A 20,973-nucleotide genomic window follows, 5' to 3' on the forward strand; every position below is an offset into this window, starting at 1 on the left:
TATATAATTATATGTAATTAGTCATATGATCATACCATTTGAGGAACCCCAAAGATGACCATGTTGGAGTACTCTGAAAAATTGACCTATGAAAGAAGACAGTTTAAGAGACTAATAACACATGTGCCATGATTACATGCAGATTGTGTCGATCTGTAAATACTTAGTTATTACAACTTAAGTCTTAGTTACAAATATAATGGAAGATCCACATTTAGATTATGATTGAACTGTCTGTTCTCACCTTCCAAAGGTCAGAAATATAAAAAGATGTGTTGTGATGAACACCTTCCCTCCAGGCTTTGTAACGGGAGTACCAGACCAGCCATGGGTTCAGCTCAAATCCTACTGCCTTGAAGCCACTTTTTGCTGCAGCGATAACCTAGACCAAACCAGACACACAGAGGAACAAGATTTTTAGGACTGTTAACAGATTAACAAACTGTGATCAACTAACATCAATAACATTATACAGTTGTATTGTAATACTGATATATACCACTGTATTTTATTAAATTTTATTATATTTTATTAATCAAATCAACAGGGGAGGCTTTAAAAAGGAACATCAAATATTCTTATGAAGATATAATGACTTCGCATCTCTGAGAAAATGTATGAAATCCTTTTCTTTGTCATATATTAAAAACGCAAATACATACATACATAAATTGTTAATTTCTTTACTAAAACAAATGGATATAAAAATCAAAAGAAACTCACTATTCGTCCATCTCCGCTGCCGCTATCCACCAGAGACCCTGATCTAGTTTTCAAAACCTTAAGAACGTTTTCAATCTGTGTCCTTGTTGCAGGTACAAATGGGAGACATACTTTCCTCAGTGCTGGTGCAACAAACGGTCCAGTCACTGCATACAGAGCGACCAATGACCCTCCGACGACACAAGTTGCAATAATACCGAGTCGTTTTTTAAAAGCACTTTCACCAGCTGATCCCTGCTTATAAGTCTCTGTGGAGGGATTTGATTCTGTGCCAAAGTCAGGCATCCTGAAATGAAAGCATCGGGACTCATCAGCTGACCATCTCCTCACTGTCTGACAGCCCAGTGACAGCACGCAGCTTTTTACAAATTTGCAATTAAAATCGGTTAAATGTGCACGTAATGAGCAAAACATTTAAATAAATTAACGGCATAATCATATCAATATACAGACAATTATACTGCCTATATATGCTATATATATATTATAAACAACCACAGAACTTTTCACGAAACGAAAGACATGAGAACCGGTGCATCTCCTTATTTGTCTGACGACAGATTGAAGCAACATCAGTTCCGCTCTCTGACTGTCACTTACTACAGACGGACACACAAATATGATTAATTCATGAGATAATAAAAATGACTTGAAGAAACCTAACGAATTGTGGGTTCAAGATTTATAGCCCGTTCATTAACAGTACTTTTATACTGTTGTTTTTAAATAGTGATGAAAGTTTATCTCCTGCAATTACTTTGATATACCAGAGGGAGGCACTATTATGCGGATATACTCACAAACCCCAATGTGTGCGCTCTTTACGCATCTCTGGCTGGCTGCTGCTGTGTTTCAACTTAAAATGACAATTGTAATGAAAACAGTACTTTTATAGTATTTAAATATTATTATGACGAGGCTGGCAATATTAGAAGTGTTCGCATGCCTACAACCACTTTAAAATGTTACCAATAAGCAAGGAAAGAGGATGCATCCAATGGAAAGGCACTTTTTAAAGACCATTTTTGTTCTACATCACATTTTATAATAAAAATGCAATAAGATGAGACACAGTATAACAATCGTACTTGTTTGTAATTTTATCAGTAATGTGATATGAGAATGAAAAGTGGAGCATGAAGGGTAACAAAGTATAAAAGAAGCACAAATGTTCTCACATAGGCATAAAAGCAATGAAAATACAAATAAATTAAGTCACAATTAAAACACAATAAAATGAAACCTCACAGCTCAAGGTAAGAGCGAAGTCTGTCCCACATCACAAGACACAAAGATAAAAATAGCCATAGCAGTAATGCTATGAAATGTTTTAAATAATACTCACACCAAACAGCACAAATCAAAATATTTACATTAAACATATGCAATGATTGAGTGTCCTAATATCATACAGCATCTCAATATTAGGATTAAAACAAAAGTGCATAACAGTCATCAAATTATATGGACTAGACAGCCTAGGACTAGTCATATACAAAACAGGAAAAGAAAACTAACAGCAATACAGTTTTATGGTTCACATATCCATTTAATGCACCCATGTTTTTTGATCCATAATCCTTTATGGATACAAAATGGTGAAAATGGAGTGACTAGACAAGGAAATCTTGTCTGTCAACAAACTTAATAAACAAGTGCATGACTACTACAAATAAAAAGGAAGACAAATAGGACAATAAAGAAACAGTCTATCCAAAAGCTGGGTTGACGTGCATGGAAAACCATCAAAAGTCATTGGATACTGACCGATGCACAGTTCTGTCCATTGCAGCTCGCCCACGGCTGGTGGTGGGCCCATCATAAAGTTCATCATCCAGGTCGCACTCTTCAGCCCCATCGTGCGAGTAGCTGTGCTTCATCACTAGAATATTCCTGCGGCTAGTAGGGGTGGCTTGCATAGGGAAGGGGGGTTGTACAGATGGCTCCATCTCTGAGAGAATAGCTGCAGCATCTCGCAGGCTGAGATCGCTGCGGCTGCCTCGAGTGCTGGACACCTGGGAGCCACAGTGGTGGCCGTGGATGCATTTGGAGGAGGTGCGCTGCAGTTTGGGGAAGTCTTCAGGTAAAACCTCACCATCGGATGAGGTTGCTTGCCGTAACGTGCACAGCTCATAGTGTGGGGGTTCAAAGGCCTCGTGCAGCAAGGTGGGATCAAATTCATCTCTGCGGATTATGTACTTCTTCCGTGGCTGTTTTATTTGAATGATTATCGACATGGTGAGCAGGATAATCACCAATCCGCAGGTCACGCCAATAATGGTCACATTAGTGTTGTCGAGACCGTCGAGGATATTGGCTTTTCTTTTCTCTGTATGAAAGGAGCATAAATATTGTATGAGGCACATTGTTTTAAATTCAGAAAAGAAAAAAAAAAGGATATTCACTACAGTAAAAATGTTTTGGGTTGGTAAGTTTTTTTAATGGTTTTGAAAGAGGCTCTTGTGCTTACAAAGGCTGCACTTATTTAATCAAAAAATACAGTAAATGTTGTGAAATATTATTACTTAAAATAACTGTTTTCTATTTGAAAACATTTTAAAATGTAATTTAATTTGATGCCGTGAAAGCTGAATTTTCACCTGATCCTTCAGAAATCATTCTATTATAGTATTCTAATATTTTTGTAGGAACTTTCTTTTGTATCATTATACATATCTTTACTGTTACTTTTAATCAATGAGTTGAATGTGTCCTTGCTGAATAAAATTATTGATTTCTCAAAAAAGTATTGCTTTCCCAAAAATATGAAGTGTTGTTTACTCAAAAATGAAAATGCTCTCATCATTTACCTGTATGACTTCTTTCTTCTGTGGAACACGCACACACACACACACACACACACATTTTATTATTTTATTTGGATCCACAAGACAAGCAACAAAAACGGAATCCAAATACCTTGGGAAGTCAGTTTGCAAGATGACAGGTACATATGGCTAACATACATTCACAAGTCCTTATATATATAACATTCAACACTCAGGGATAGACAAAACATCTTCGTTTCCATATTTGCATACTCCCTATAGTGGCTGAAACTGAACAAAATTTTGCGAGTTTTTTTGCTTTCTTTTTTTGCAATCCACTCAACTGCAGACCTTTAATCACATTCTTGTGCACATGACCTAAGCTTCCAAATACTAGGGTAATTAACTTACAATGATAGTCAAGTTGATGGATGGCTTCAACCAATGGCTGATATTTCAGCAATTTGGAAAGATAGCAGGTATCCAAATACAGATCAAAACAACACACACACACATGTTTGTTTTTGTGAATTGTGGGGACATTCCATAGGCGTAATGGTTTTTATACTGTACAAACTGTTTGTGCTATTGCCCTACACCAACCCTACCCCTAAACCTACCCCTCACAGGAAACTTTCTGCATTTTACTTTCTCAAAAAAACTCATTCTGTATGATTTATAAGCGTTCTGAAAAATGGGGACATGGGGACATGGGGTAATGTCCTCATAAGTCACCTTCTCCTTGTAATACCTATGTCATACCCATGTCATTATACAAATTTGTGTCATCATACGTCACAAAAATGCGCGCACACACACACACACAAAAGATATTTTGAAAATATGTGTCTTTTGTCCATCCAATGGACCCCAATTGACTTTCCTTGTATGAACAAAATATTTTATTTTGTTCCTTCCTCAAAATATTTTCTTTTGTGTTCCACAAAAGTCGTGAAAGTCATACAGGTTTGGAATGGCATGAGGGTACGCAAATGATGACATCATTTTAATTTTTTGGGTAGAATATCCCTTTAAGTGAATTATCAATGTATTACTTTTGAATACGTGATTATATACCTTTGCAACCATTCTCATCCCAAGGATAGACGCAGTTTTGAATACCATTGCACACCAATGTGTGGTTAATGCACATGTTGTTATGACAGAAGAAAGCGTCTCCTTCACATGGAGCTGAAGAGCAGAGCAAAATTATAATAATTATAGAAGAAACCACAAGAGACACTAAAACTGCTGAAGTGACTCAGTACAGCACTAATAATGTGTTAGTCCAAATATGGAGTTAAAATAAGAGGTTAATCACGACTTTAAGGCTAGAAAGAAATCTGTATGTGCTACTGAAATGTGTTAAGATTTTAAAAAACAAGATCGAATGACTCACGCTCATGGAAGGTGGTAAAGAGGATACGGAATCGGCTCCTGCGGCTGGTCTCATCGGCCCACATGCGAATCACACCTAATGAAGTCAGCAGCATCACGTCATTGGCCACTGTGCTGCAGAATTTATTCTTCAGGTGTTCCACTGAGCTGCTCCCATCATACACTGCCACAAAGTTACGCTTGCACTCGTTTGAGTTCTGCATCTCATAATCCAGGAAACGCAAATAGATCTATACAAGAAGAGGCACATTTATATCAGTGTTCTTAGGAGACCATTTTATATTTTAATTTATGTTTATGTTTTAGGTGCTTACATAGTGGAGAGTAACAAGATCAGCCCTAGGCCACCATGCTGGGCTTTAATTTCATTAAATAAAGTTGGAGTTTTACCTTCGAGCCAGGAGGAGCTCTTATGAACCACCTGCAGTCTACAGCCTCTGTCTGCAATGCTTTGCCCTCTTTGGTAACCATTACGGACTCCACAATCCCCTCTGGCCCGCTCATCTCAAATTCACAAACTACAACATGAAAGCACAGTCATGTATCATTGTGAAGTGGTTTTATTATGCAGAGGAGATCAATTAAATTAAAAAAAACACTTCACTCACTAGGAAGAGGTTGTTGAACTCCAAGGTCTTTGAAATCAGGATCTGCAAAGCAGGCAGAGGAGAGTGAGTGATTAAGAAGTTTTATAAGGCCTTAATCTGTTTAGTTTACAAGGTCACGTAACCCACAAACTCACAAGTGATTTCATATTCACATAAGCGACATAAAAATGGTCCTAAATATCAAAAGGGGTGGCTTCTTGCAGTTGAAAAGACAGATCAGTGTGAATTTAAAGGCTGGTTTATGCCATGCTGTTTACCAGCAAAAACACTGGTTATCCAAAATGATCAAATGATCGGAAGCTGGTTTAGAAAAGTAAGTCATGCCAGTAAGGATACCAGCAAAACAGTGCATTTACACTACTGTCCAAATGTTTGGAGTCAGTAAGACTTTTATTCAGGAAGGACACATTAAATTGATCAAATGTGACAGTAGAGACATTTGTAATGCAAAAAAAAAAAAAAAAATTTATTTCAAATAAATGCTGTTCTTTTGAACTTTTTTGAAAAATGGATCATGGTTTCTACAAAAGTATTAAGCAGCACAACTGTTTTCAGCATTGATAATAATAAGAAATGTTAAAGTCGAGCACCAAATTAGCATATTAGAATGATTTCTGAGGGATCGTGTGACACTGAAGCCTAGAGTAATCGCTGTTGAAAATTCAGCTTTGCCATTACAGGAATAAATTGTAGTTTTAATTTGTACTCATAATATGTACTGTATTTTTGTAATAAATGCAGCCTTGATGAGCCTAAGAGACTTCTTTTTATAAACATTAAAATCTATTACTGACCCCAAACCTCTGAACAGTAGTGTATAGACTGCATTATTTCTTCCTAAGAACATAGGAAATATTTAAAAACAGATGGAATTTTATTTGACTGATGGTCTGAAAGACAAACACAGAAAAATAAAGCACATGGTTGACTTCTCTCCCTGACCTTGAGGAACTTCTGTCCCAGCATAATCATTTATTTTCTTTTACCATAATAACTGAAACGCATAGGATTAGGAAATGAGAATGATGTCCTGAGGCTTGAGTCATGATTGTACGTGGATTAATAATCCCTGCACCAGCCTCACACAGATTAGGCTGCCCAGTGTGACAGGAAGCAAAGTAATAATATGTAGGTGTGTATATCGAAGCCTGTTTGAATTTATTTTATTTATGCACAGTATTTCAAGTTTAAACAGGTAATAGCCTCTCTTTATCATGTCTATCTAGATCTAATATCATTTCCAAAAAATTCACCAGGATATTTCAGAGTCCTTTAGAGTTTCGGTCAAAAATCATTCAGGGATTCACAGTAATCCTCTCGTGTTTTCTTACCTCTGGTACAACTTGGCTAAGATTATTCTTTATGCTGATGTAACCGGACGCATGGATGTAGGTCTCTAATAAATCTCTGATTTATGATGTGCAGAATGATATTTTACAGTAAAAAAAAAATTGATCAAATAAAAAAAGTTTATTTTCATTTATTTATTTTTTTTGTAATATAACCATTCATACATATTTTAGTGGTTACAAAAGTACATTTTGTAAGATTTTAAAAATGTTAGTTTTTGTTTAAAAAATTAAATAAAGTAAATAAATAGCAATTTTGGTTGGGTTTCCACAGTGTGTAGATGTCATATCTTTGCTGATGATGCATGTATGTTGTATGCTTCCTTAATTACAGGGCTGTCAATCAATTTCACAGGGGCTCAGGACAAAAATGTGATTGCTGGTCCTCTCCTCCTATGACCCTGCTTCATTACCAAAATCTAAAGACTGGATTTAGCATTGAGAGGAGATTAGCACTGCTGTTCAGTGTTTATTAGGCAGCTGTAATGGACACTGGTGTAATCAGAATTTAAGAAACATCACATAATCAGGAAGACCAGCCAACTTTAGACAAGACGGACATCACATCTGTCCCAAACCTCAGTCGAGTAGTCAAAAAACACTCACTTCCATTTTCACTTTGGCTATTCATTGAATGATGTGAAATATGGATTCAAAAATATCTTGACAAAAGACTTGTGACCCTTTGCAACCCAACAGTATTGCATAAAGCAAATTATTTTGGCCATCCCATAGATTTGCAATAGGATTTGGAGAAGCTGAATTAGGAGGACAGAGCTCAGGACATGGGGCAGACTGAGTGTGCTCCTCTGAAGACAAGCTTTCATTAACTGGGATCAGAGACATCACAAACCTCCCCCACTCAGCTGCTTCATGTGTGCCTGCACTACAAATGCAGGGCCATCTGACCTGAGCAGAGAACACAGCATTTACCAAAACACGGAGGAATAAACCACCAGTACAAAACCAATATTATAACTGTATATACGTTTCGTTTCAGAATAGATACAGTGTCCAAAAGTTTGAGACCACAAAATCTGCTATTCAAATTGTAATTAATTTAAACCTGTAACATTTAAACCATTTTAAAACAAGAAGTAAAATTAATAAGAAATCAGATTCTGCACTATTTCCAGGTAACTAATCAAGTAAATTTGTGACAATGATCATGTGACTCTTTTTACAGACGGTCAGATGTTGTTCCATTGAAGTACAAGATTCTCAAATCATATTGGACGTGATCATGAGGTTTTACATAAACTTGCATTAAGAAACTGATAAATGCTTGGTGGATACAGAAAAATGCATATACTGATGACAAAAACACAACTCTTACCTTGGGTGAAATTGTACCGAGCTGAAAATCCAGTGGCTTCTAGTTCACTATCTGCCACAAATTTTATCCAAAGGTATCGTCCGCTGGACCTAACATAGGTCGGACTCTCTTGTCCACAGTAACGTCCGATAATAGGAGAAAAGCTGAAGGGGCCATCCCTGACTTCAATGTGGTCAAACTTACACTCCCACGATGGCTCAATGGCATACATTTCATCAAAATACAGGTCAATGCATTGCCTTGGAGAAGCTATGACATAATTAAAACCTCTAGTTAGATATGCAGATGTTACTGATTAAAAACGGTCAAAATGGAAGCTCGCTAACCTTCAATTATGTATATGCATTCTCGGTCAGGAGGATATTTTTCAGGATAGTTAGGAGATGTGAAAAGCCCTCCATCAGGTTCTTTGATCCAAGCACCACACAACCCTGCCGGCATCACACCTGAATTGTTTTTAACTGAAGAGACAAAGCATTACTTTATTAAAAGATATATAAAAAACAATCTACAATCAAATCAATCAATACTACTTTTGCATGAGATCACAATGCCCTTCTTGCTTACTTACCAGGTAATTGCAAATGAGAGATAATTACCTACAGCTCTCTTTGGTGGTGCTGTTGGTGCTCCAGAAAATCCCAGATTGACAAGACTTGCAACAACTGCAAAAAGAGACAAGAATAATGTTCACAGTTCTTAAATGTTCAAATACAACTCCAATGTACAGTATACTCTGTACATTGTTTATATACTGTATATTGTTTATATATTGTTAAATAGTGTTTTTAATCTATCTATGCCTTTTGCAACTTTATCACCACTATTACAAGTGTATGTTTACATGTTAACTGCCACTTTAGGTTTAGTGATATAGGCTACTTGTTTTCGTGTGAACATGCGAACAGAATAACACATTAAATATACGAATATGGCTTAAACTTAAAGGAAATCATGCATGTATTGTTCCCAAGAGGTTACTCGGTCATAACAATAAAATGAAACATTATATTTATGTGCGTTTTCATAGGCTCGCGCACTGTTTTGATATTTACTCACCAACAAGCAGTTTCACCCGCGGCACCATGATTCTCCCCAAGGGTTTCAACTTTGAATTCCATGAAATGCGAATGGAAGTGGCGAGGCGAAGGATAAAATTGAGATAAAATATAACTACGGTATAAAGCAGCCCGTCTTTAGAAGAAGCTGCTTAAAGGATCGCAAAAATTGTTGCCGCTATTCACCGAACTCACGATGTAGTTGAAGACTTGTGGAACAGGCTGAACACATCTGCGTAATCCTCCACAGAGCACAGAAAACCTGCGGACACGAAGAGTGGATTAACACGATCCCTTCATTCATATTTGGCCAGAATAATCTATATGCGATACCCTGCCTCAGATGAAGTTTGTCCAGGTGATCTTAACCCATGGTTTGCTAACTGAGTATGCTTAAGTAGCTACGGCGGTAAAGTTAGTTTGACGTTTGACATTCATTAGACATTCGGGTTTTTTGCCAATTAAACTCTTTGCAGCTTTTATGTTTTGAGCCCAAACTAACTCAGATAGACATAAATATATGCCCTTTATGTTGCACAAGGCTTAATTTCTAGGAATTAAAAAATAATAATAATTTACAATTTAAATTAATTAAACAATTTAACTACGTAACATTATAATATAAAACCAATACTAAAATGTTCGGGAAAACATACCTGTTATCGCACAAAGCTCCGTTTTTGGAATTACAATTTTATGTTTTTTATAATAATTTTACAACTTTTAATGTATGCAATACTTATATACTGTATCCACTTAAATTAATTAAACTCTGACACAGTGTGAGATAAATGTATCAAACAAACTGTAAAATATTCAGAATATTATTCCCTATAATGCACAAGTCTTGGTTTTCCAGATTATGCCTTTACTGTTTTTATATACAGTACTGAATCCATATTTGTCATGTTTATTATTCTGTATCCACTTAAATTAATTAAACTCTGACACAGTTTGAGATAAAGGTATCAAAACAACTATATGCTCACCTTGTTCAGACAGTCCAATCACAGATCATTTAAAATTAGACTGATTTTGTATGTAATTTAACTGATCATTGTTTATGTTTATTAAGAACAGAGAAAGACATGAAGAGACATGCTGTCCTGTGGCATCTGGACAAATGATAGCCTGCAAAAAAATCCACTTTTCTTTTATGTTTCTTTCCACTGTATTGCTGCAGATGCACCTAACAACAAGACTGTGTTTAAACTAGAAACTAGAAGCACAGAAATGTGGAGGGGGAAAAAAAAGAAAAATAAGACACTAATATGGTCCCAAATGCCTTCTGCTAAACTGACATTCTCTGTGGGGCTGCTTTCCATCAGCATCTTGTTAAAACAGAAGAAATAATGGATGCTGCATAACAGGGAAATACTGCAAGAGAACCTGCTTCAGTCGGCTAAATCTCATCTTTCAGCAAGACAATGATCAATTAGCACATAACAACAAAAATATTGATTGAATATTTGTATTAAAAAATTCTATAAATTTGTGGTTGTCAAGTGTCATTTAATTAATATAAAAATCTCAGCAAATTTGCATTAGAATGAGCTATAATCACACTTGAACAGCATGCAAAGCTGGTACTCAACTGATTTAAAGTTGTTACTATAAATAGTGACTCCACAAAATCTGTCACATAAAATTTTTACACTGACAGCTCAAACATTTTAGTTTTACAAAGTTATGTGTGAACAAGTCTGAATTCTGAAACATATTTAAATATGTTGACATTTTATGCCAGCTGTGCACATTCTATTATACATTCATAACATTTAACCAAAAATCTTTATGTTGCTAAAAGAAAAAGCCAAAGGACTTGTTATATATCAACTCTTTTGCTATAGTCATTCGCTTAAGTTTTATGCATTTTGCATTTAATTAACAATTTTTGCATGTGTGAATTCAAATTTGAAGTGCTAAATACTTCGCTACTTTAAAGTCTCTTCATGTAACAATGCTTTAATATCTTTTTACACCCCTTTTCTTTATCAATGCTCTCTGTAAATAATTACCTTGTATTTACTATTGTTTTTGTGTGTGTGTGTGTGTGTGTGTGTGTGTACCTGTGTTTCTATTCCGGTGGGGACTTATACCTGAATACACACAGACTCATGGGGACTCGTGTCATGGTGGGGATGTGTGTGTGTGTGTTTGTTATGTGATAATATATGTACAATATGGTCATGAATAAGATTTTTTTTTTTACTATCTATATGCCTGTATAACTTGTTCGCTGTTTATTGCTTTGGCAAAATTGTGCTGTTCCACAGTCATTCCAATAAAGCTCATTTGAATCGAATTGAATTGAATTGAGAGAGTGAGAGAGAGAGAGAGAGAGAGGGAGAGGGAGAGGGAGAGGGGTGCTGTCGTCTTCACTGATCTCCAAAGAGTGCTCGGTAGTATTTTTTGCTCAGAGGTCTTCCACAGTCATGTTGAGAGCAAAGGAACCGGGATCTTTGGCCGTGCTGGCCTCCACCCTTCTTTTGGGATTCGGCGTTGCGTTTTCCCTCGGACAGAATGACACAGAACCGGTAGTTTTGGAAGGAAAATGTTTAGTTGTGTGTGACTCGAACCCGTCAGCCGAAGGTGGAGTGACCTCGTCGTTTGGGATATCTGTCCGAGCTGCTGGTGCTAAAGTGGCTTTTTCTGCGGTCAGAGGAACTAACCATGAACCATCAGAAATGAGTAACAAGTCCATGACAATCTACTTTGATCAGGTCAGACCCTGCTTTCACATTTAGGCAACGCATATCTGTGCGTTAAGTAGCCTTTAATATTTTTCCCCCCGAAAACATGTTTCCAAAACATACGTTAACTAAGTGAACAAACACCTTTTTGCAGGTACTAGTGAACATTGGAAATCATTTCGATCTTAAGGCGAGTGTATTTCAAGCTCCTCGGCGAGGCATTTACAGCTTCAGCTTTCACGTTGTGAAGGTCTACAACCGACAGACAATTCAGGTGAGTCTATTTAACATTCAGGGTTTTTATCAGAAACTAATTACAAACAAACTGAAACTTAAATTTAATGGTTTTGCCAGTGAATTATAACAGTAAAAAAATAAAAAATAAAAACATTGATAAATGCAGATTTCTGACTATTTATTGTAATTACTGCTGGTACCTTTCCAGTTTTACTAATACATTTGACACTACTACTCATTCTTTTACTTAATATTTACAATATGTTCCATGTTTCTTAGTATAACTGAATAGACATACGTATTTATTTATTAGACGTTTGTATTCCAACTGTAATCTTACCAGTAAGATTTTAATTAAACTGTAAAGTATCATTCTGGCTAGTCATTTCATATGACAAATAAAGAAATGATAACTAATGAGATGAGATATGTTACCATACCATTTGGGATAGATATTTGTATCTCATAAATATGTACTGTATATATTAATTAGCCACTTTCAAAGCTGAAATAAATACCAATTATGATAGTAACTCAGAAATAATCAAATTGGAATAGGTGCCAATAACTATTGTTATTCATTAACTAGTCACAGGGGAATATGAATATGCAAACCACAGATCCCCATATAATTAAATTGGAAAAATGATTCTTACCAGTAAAAACAGAATAGTAAGTTTTCACTATTAGAACAGTGACTAGTACCAAATTGTTATTTTCTAGTATGTAATGTATTATACTAGCTACTAAATGAATCGATACTAGTCACTATATTGGAATAAGGACTATCTAACAAGTGTTAGTTACCAACAGTTAAAAGTTAAACGGAAATGGTACTCGTCACTATTACTTATTAGTAATTAAAAATATATACTAAAACATAAAAACAGATACTATTCAGTTTTATGGAGTAAAGGATGATCTGGCTTCTTGTAATGCATCTGATCACATTTTGTGTTTCCGTGTCATTAGGTCAATCTGATGCATAATGAATACCCAATAATATCTGCATTTGCCGGTGATCAAGATGTGACCCGAGAGGCAGCAAGTAACGGCGTTCTGCTTCACCTGGAGCGTGAAGACAGACTATATCTTAAACTGGAGAGAGGGAACCTCATGGGCGGGTGGAAGTACTCCACATTCTCTGGCTTTCTTGTTTTCCCTCTCTAATTGAATATTACCCATTTTAAAAGGCCCAGACTGAAGACAAAGAGACATTTCCGTATCTGCTTTCAAAAATAAAGGTAGCAGAGAGAACATGGAATGCATTAGCTTATTTTATTTATTGTTAGGACCTGAATAAATGTAACAAGTTTGTATGTACTGTATGTATGTGTGTGTGTGAATTTAAGTATTTGTGAGATTCAAAAGAAAGTAGGACAGTGACCATATTTGGACTAATTGATGTCTGCATATTGCTTTGGAAAAGAGTGGTTTGTTATTGTCAATGATATTTTTTGCATTCAAGAGCATATTTTGCACGAAATGTGTTTTGTTATGTGCTTGTCATTTTATTGATTTGTATAGCCCTTATAAATTTGATGTTCAGTATGAGCGTAGTAAGTACAAAAAAATAGGCATTTCTCTTTAATCATTGTTGTTTGGCTTAATGCATAGACAAGCAATGATGTCTTGCATTTTTATATTACTTGAATGTAAATATACTATATCATAAACACAAGGAATGTATTTAAAAACTCTTATAGGACTCCAGAGTTTTCTTTTTCAAGAAGGGTATACAGTCATTTAAAGGGATAGTTCAACCCATAGTGTTGTCCCAAACCTGTATGAATTTCTTTCTGCCGTTGAACACAAAAGAAGATATTTTAAAGAATGTTGGTAAACAAACAGTTGCTGTTAGCCATTGACTTCCATAGTATGAGAAAAAAAAACTTTTTTTGGATGAACTATCCAAAAATAGAGTGAAAGAAAGAGAAGAGCTCAACGCTGTCCATGGTGCTGAACAACAGCTGTCCGTCAAAAACTGGAATCTTGTTCAGTACACATATGAATGATTATTAAATGCTTACATCAAAACAAGCAGTGCAACATTTTTCAGTCACATTTATTTTTTGATACATACACCAACTACAATTGAGTACAGCATAGACCTTGAGTTCCCACTAGTTAGACTACATCTACAGATTCACATGGGGATTTTATCATCTTAAAAGTTGTATTTCAGAGTAATTGTGTAACAAGAGTGTAAAATATAATATTCAAATATATCTAAGTCTCTCAATGGGGCAGTTTTAGGAAGGATGAAATTAACACCCGCCTACAGAGTTCAATATGTGCAAAAACTGGAAAGATATAGACACAATGCAGATTTGTTGTCTTTCCATTTAGGTCAGGGCAGTGGCATAGCATGTGTTTTAAGATGCTGTCTTACACAACAGTGAACTTTTAAGATTTAACATTTATAGCTTTATATATTTTTCAAAGCATGGCTGGGAAACGGGATGGAAACTAGGTAATTTATTACCATGGGCACAATTAAAAACTGTGAAGACAGCATTATTTGGAGGTGAAATGCAAATGTGATGAGGTATGAGAATGATGTGGGAGTTAAGTGTTAAACAGTGAAATATTCCTTCCAAGAGTAGAGCTTAAAAAGACGCTAGCACATATTTCACTCGTCAAGATCGTGTCACATTATATTATATCAAAGTTTGAGTTATTTCAGGGGGTAACCAGTCGTTATGTTAGATAATATTTTACAATTTTATTTGATTTTTGACATCATGTTCAGACCTTGAACTTTTAAAAATGTATTTAAAAAAAATCCCTTGTCTTGCCACTGCATCTTCTTCCTGTCATTTGATTTGGCTTGGAAGTAAACATCGCCCAAAGGCTAAAAGCTGTCTGATGCCTGTATCTGACCTTTCTTTTTCATAAAGATGATTAAGAATGAAAACATGACTCAACAGCACATGTCGCTGCTAGGTCACTAAACATGACTTTGGTTTTGGGGAACAAAACGCAGAAAAGGTTTTTTTGCATAATTCTTTCATTTGTCCTTGAAGAACATAAATCTTGTTGCTAAAGTGTATCAAACTCTTACTTTTAATATAAATATAAAGGCGAGTGCTAAACACATTCTTTCATCATTAGCAATATTTACCCTGCTCATGTGTATAAACATGTCATACTATGAGGTCTCACCCCCAACACTCATGATTTAATTATTGTAATTACTGTGCTGAAGATGAAGTGTTATGATTTCTTAGACTTTGTTCGTGCTTTACTCGTGACTTGTACTATTGGGTGCTGGTGAATTAAACTGGCTTATAATGAATCTGCCTACTGGCAGTCTTTTATATCTCATTCATATGCAAAAGTGAGGCAAGGTCAGCCTACTTTATCAGTAAATTGTTTATGTTGTCATTATCATACTATACATATGCGTTATTATGAACTAGAGCTAAGCAATGAAACTAATGGAAGAAAATGAATTATGCTGTGACTTTAAAATGTTCAGTAAATCAAACCTGTATTAGTTTATTCAAAGCAGACACCCTTTGTCAAGATTACAGCTCTGGGCTTCTATCATCCATCTCCCTAAGGTGCATCCTGGGATGATTTTTAAGCATTTGGTCTGGTAAGCTAGACACTTGTTGGCTGTTGCTCTGTCACGATTCTGTCCAACTCCATTTTAATTATTTCGTTTTTTTGTTTTTTTTTGGTTTTGTAAAGAAATTCATTTGTGGGCCGACTTTATATTGGTCTTCTAAAGCATTTTAAATCCTTGAAATACATTTTTTAAGATTATAAAATAGAAATCCAGTCCAATTGTGTCCAAATATTTTACTATAAAGCTCTCTGTAAACATTACATTTTCAATGTTTTTGAATGCTCACCAAGGCTGCATTTATTTTATTTAACAAAATACAGTAAAAACTTTAATATTGTGAAATACTATTAAAATTCAAAAGAATTGTTTTCTTTTTTTCAAAATGCTGAAACAAAGCTGAATTTTCAGCAGCCATTACTCCAATCTTTAGTGTCACATGATCATTTAAAAAAGTTGGTGCTCAAGAAACATTTCTAATTATTCTCAATGTTGAAAACAGTTTAATATTTTTGTGGAAACTGTGATATGGAATACTTGATTAATAGAAAGTTCAAATGAACAGCATTTATTTGAAATAGAAATCTTTTGTAAAATGATACTGTCAACTTTTGATCAACTTAATGCATCCATACTGAATAAAAGTATTAATTTCTTTAAAAATATATATTATTAACCCTAAACTTTTTCAGTGGTGTAGTTGCTCAAATGCCGTGTATTTATGCAGCATAAGCATGATGAATTGTCTAATTTTGTTTCCTGGTTTCTCTACGTTTATCTACTAAAATAGACTCGATCACATGGTGGCTAACAGACAGAATCCAGCAGAGCAGAAAAATGAGACTGAGTTGTGTAAGTTTAGACATTTCCACAACCAGAGGAAAAGCCTGATGTGATAATGAGAGCAGCTGGGCTCCTATAGTCTGTTTTTTCTTTAATTTCTCCAATACCAAAATAGCTTTAATAGCTAAATTCATGTGGGCTCATCCTAGAATGCTTCAGATCTTTGGCAGCGAGCATTATGCATTGAAGAGTTATCGTCCTATGGAGAAAATGCTGTTTCTGTGTGTATTTTTGCAGGGTCAGGAATGATTTAATTACCGGATTCTACGCTTAACACCCCATTGACAAACACATTCTCATTTGTTATCTCAATTAAATGTGTTACTTCTCGTGTCTAGGGTGAGAAAACCTAAACGACCTACTACGCAAATGCAATTCAGTTTTCCAGCTCTCCTTTTGTCTCATCCTTTGCCATCAACAGGGGCAGATTTCTTGTCGCTGCTTCTATCTTTGGTCTGTAACGTGTGTCCCGGTTCAGATGGTAAAGGCACAGCCTCCTCATCTCTCCAGCATGAGTGCAACACAGGGCCTTTTGATGTCCGTACCCCTTGTGAGATGCATGCTGGGAGAGCCCGAGTGGTAAAGCACTGGTCCAATCTGTGACCCACTGACACATGGCATACGTGGCTCAGTAATCAGCCCAAGTGCTGCAGACTCACGCCAAGCTGCCCTTTACAGGCAAGAGGGACAGAAACGTCTCCAGAAGAACCCACGGCCATCTCTACCAGGCATTTAGATATATCAGGATATCAACTCTCAGCCTGCTGCTTCCTGTGCTGGGGCACACAGTTTAAGCGAGATATTAGACAAAACAAATTAGCATGAGAAACTAGATATTGTCTTTTAATCAGTATGATTTTACTGTAAAGATGATGACAAAATGAAAATGCAAAAATGCTTGTAAGAGGCAGATATTGTGCTGATGGCACGATACAGTTATTGTAATTAAAACATAATTAGTTGCCAGATTCCTCTGTGCCTCCATTACACCTGGAACACTACCATTAATCTTCATTACAGCCTAAAATAATACTGTACTAGCTCACTGAATAAGCTACAGGACTGATCTTATAATGTTTCTCATATAACATTTGTTTTTACAGAATATGCTTTGGCTTAATACTTAGAGATGAATAATCATTCATTTATTTAAACCTTTATTTATTTTAAAATAATATTACTATTATAATATTATAAAGTTTATAATTATATATACATATAATCGATATATACATACATTTTTTGTGCATGTGTATACAAATGTAAATAATTAAATATCATATGGGATTCTAAAATAAAAATAATGTATTTTAAATATATATTATTTATATTATCATATTTTTATTTTATATAATTTATAAAAATAACACACACACAGAGAGAGAACTGCATTTGTAAATAAATGCACAATGTAAATGTAAATAACTAATTATCTTCAAATTGATTTTTCAATCATTTATATTTTTACATTTATAATTTAATATTATATACTTTATATAATATATAGAAACAATGTATACTTTATATTTATTAAAAATGGTATAATAAGCATACTATGTAGAATTTTTAAATAAAGATTTTAAATTTTTGAGATTTGACATTCTATAAACATAAAATATAATAAAAAAATAATGTATATATAATTTATTATTAATAATAATAATAAACATATGTGGTGTTAGTTTTGTTTAAAGCATTAGTGTGTAGACCAAACTGAGCCAGTACTACCTGAAATTTTTAACTATAAACTTTTAAATCCTCAGGACCCTTAATATTAAATATTGTTTAGGTAAAATACACTGTATGGATATATCAGTGTGTATCCTTTGTCCCCTTGCTCCGTCCCTAAATAGTTTCTCACTTTATGGCCTCTGAACAGGTTGTTTGAATGCAATAGTTCACTTTGCACGCTGGCTCCATCGCAGACAATGGTTTATTCTGTCAAACTTGGCCAGAGCATTTTGACATTACAGCATTTACTTTTCTGCATCTAAAGCGTTTTTTCGTACCCCATCTGCTGTAATTTTCAGACTGCTTAACAGAGTATGGCCCATCATAAAATTTATGTCCAATCTGTTGAAAAAGTTGGTCATAAATTTGCTCTGGTTTGAAACGTGTAGGACAACAACTCTAGCAGAGTAATGTCCAACAATCAGTATGAACACAGTATGAACACACCTGTTCAGAGTTGGATTGTTCCTCTGAGGAACAATCCAACTCTGAACGCTGTACAATACAAACAAATCTTGTCTATTCAAATAGCCTAAAGCAAACATTGCCTCAGTAATTGAGTTATTTTGTCAAATGCTTCAGTTCAGGGAATCTTTAATAACCTCACAACTGACTGCACCAGAGAGCAGTTTGAGCATTTGTGCTCTGTTCCTAGACCAGGGGTGGGCAAACTTGGCCCTTCCAGGCCACTTTCCTTCAGAGGTTAGCTCCAACCCTAATCAAACACACCTGAACCAGCTAATCATTGGCTTCAAGACTACTAAAAGGATACAAGCAGGTGAGTCATATCAGGGTTGGATCAAATCTCTGCAGGAAAATGGCCTGGAAGGGCCAAGTTTGCCCATCACTGTCCTAGAGCCTCCTGATTGTCTTGTAAGCTGTAGACCTTGTTGCCAACTCTTATGAGATGCTGTCTCTAAAGGATGTCAGTGGCTGTATGTAAATAATAAATAAGAGCATCTGCTGGTTCCTGTTATTTACCCTTTACTTACTTCTCATTAAGTCAGTAAGCCTGAACGAAGAGCGCGCTCCTCACTTCTAGTTATTGTCACACTGATGTGCACATGGTGTGCTGACGATGCTTGAATAATCTCATACTTTCTTTTCGCATTAATGGTAACATTAAGGTTTATTATATTTACATTATTAGGCTATTACATGGAATGGAATACACTGATTGGTCATCATGTCATTCAGCGGTCAGATATTTCCTAGCATTCGCCAACATCCACAGCAAAACAGTAGTAGTCCGCTTATCCGGGTAACAGAAACTGGCGCTACTTTCACGGCTCGTATCATACAGCGGACTCGTGCTCCCTTTCGTACAAACGCAGCTGGCGCATTCTTGCATCTCAGTTGTTGAGTGAAGTTTAAATTACTTCAGAGAACTCTAGTATTAATATTATTTTTGTTTAATATTGTTGCAGTGTTTGTACATTGTAGTGTTTTCCTATTGTAATATTACAAATATTGTAATTTTATTATGTAGTGTAAGTCTAAAGATATTGAGGTAAAATGATAAAAATGTAAACACAAATCAATATTTTATGTCCATGTATTGTTATTTTGTAAGTAGTTTTATAATCGAGATAACATACTAACTGTACTGACTGTACATTTTTCTTTACTTAATACATCAACATGAACTAAAATAGGTACAGGCTGACTTTTACAGCATTTATTATTTTTGGTTATTGTTCATTTCTACCCTGAAAAAAATTAGGTGTGGAAACTATTTTTTACTAAAATGCAAATTTTTAAGTGATTAATAATTATAAAATATGAAACACTTTCAATTATTGTTCATTGTAATTTCATTCTAATGCTAAAATAAACTATTGACAATACTGTGCAGCTAGCAGTGATGCATGTCTATGTCTAAGTCGTTTTGTTGTGCTATATTATTGTGTTAAATAAAAGAAAAATTGCAGGTAAGTATTTAATAGTGTTTTGAAGTGTTTTAGATGTCCCTTAAATTACGAAAACCTCTACTTGATTCTGTCAGACTTAAGGCAAAGGAAAGATCTCCTATGGATGAAACTCAGCAGGGGATACACTAAATTAATGAGACCACACATTTATTCTTGCCTAGAAGTGTGAATCTCAAACACCTTCAAAAGTGGTAGCACCAAATGAATGTCTTTTTATAAAGAAGGATGCCTTCACAACTTTGTCATGATTGATCATTTCAGACCACCTCATTTAATCACACTAAGACTACAGCCATTTTATTATCACTTCTAAATACCACTTTATTAAATTTAAAAGCAAGCATTTGACAGTCACTTGCATTGCATTCAGGGTATTCTTTTTTTTTTTTTTCATGAGAATCAAAACCCATGACCTTGGTATTGTGCTATAACAACCTAAAAACAAAATATAATATTTTAGCTTGATTTTTGACATATCTGTCGTGAAGTGTCTACATGAATTCAGATTCATTATTTAGTAGTGTGTTTCCTGAGAGATTACACATTTATATTTTATTTATTGAGAGATCTCATCTCAATTGTTGAAATGTAAAAAGCGAGGCTAGCTGCTGCACCAGCCACAAAGGACATAGTTTACTGTATCTAGTGCATTATGGATGGTGCACATTCTTATTTTATCAATATCACAAGCAACCAAAGAATTCAGAGTAGGGTTGCAGACAATGAA

At 35.1% G+C, this 20,973-nt stretch overlaps 3 protein-coding genes across 6 annotated transcripts in view; 1 reads left to right on the top strand and 2 right to left on the bottom strand.

Annotated features, from left to right (window-relative positions):
* Positions 1-1,126, bottom strand: part of LOC107732578 (protein FAM173B-like) — a 1,693-nt gene extending 567 nt beyond the window's left edge. Inside the window, exons 1-3 of the mRNA XM_016543942.1 lie at positions 724-1,126; positions 245-382; positions 36-86 (exon numbers count right to left, since the gene is read on the bottom strand). Of these exons, the coding sequence (XP_016399428.1) occupies positions 36-86; positions 245-382; positions 724-1,008 (474 nt within the window). The 5' untranslated portion in view covers positions 1,009-1,126. The remainder of the gene's footprint in view (positions 1-35; positions 87-244; positions 383-723) is intronic.
* Positions 1,127-1,812: 686 nt separating this feature from the next.
* Positions 1,813-9,534, bottom strand: LOC107732576 (neuropilin and tolloid-like protein 1). 4 transcript variants are annotated; one of them, XM_016543937.1, is made up of 10 exons: positions 9,242-9,534; positions 8,786-8,847; positions 8,509-8,643; positions 8,183-8,431; positions 5,498-5,539; positions 5,280-5,407; positions 4,891-5,119; positions 4,569-4,682; positions 3,534-3,551; positions 1,813-3,052 (listed from the first exon to the last, which is right to left on the bottom strand). In XM_016543937.1, the coding sequence occupies exons 1-10, from the start codon at positions 9,301-9,303 to the stop codon at positions 2,469-2,471; spliced, it is 1,623 nt and encodes a 540-aa protein (XP_016399423.1). In that variant the 5' UTR covers positions 9,304-9,534; the 3' UTR covers positions 1,813-2,468. The 4 variants fall into 4 exon arrangements, with proteins under 4 accessions (XP_016399423.1, XP_016399425.1, XP_016399424.1 ...); XM_016543939.1 differs by having other exon boundaries at positions 8,782-8,847; XM_016543938.1 differs by lacking the exon at positions 3,534-3,551.
* A 2,141-nt stretch (positions 9,535-11,675) lies between these two features.
* On the top strand, positions 11,676-13,519 carry LOC107732561 (cerebellin-2-like). Its single transcript, XM_016543921.1, has 3 exons — positions 11,676-11,963; positions 12,088-12,207; positions 13,143-13,519. Exons 1-3 carry the CDS (start codon positions 11,676-11,678, stop codon positions 13,338-13,340), a joined length of 606 nt encoding a protein of 201 aa, XP_016399407.1. The 3' UTR covers positions 13,341-13,519.
* The last annotated feature ends 7,454 nt before the right edge of the window (positions 13,520-20,973 follow it).

Source organism: Sinocyclocheilus rhinocerous, unplaced genomic scaffold, assembly GCF_001515625.1.
Source record: "Sinocyclocheilus rhinocerous isolate Xijiao unplaced genomic scaffold, SAMN03320098_v1.1 scaffold1420, whole genome shotgun sequence".
NCBI classification, from domain to species: Eukaryota; Metazoa; Chordata; class Actinopteri; order Cypriniformes; family Cyprinidae; genus Sinocyclocheilus; species Sinocyclocheilus rhinocerous.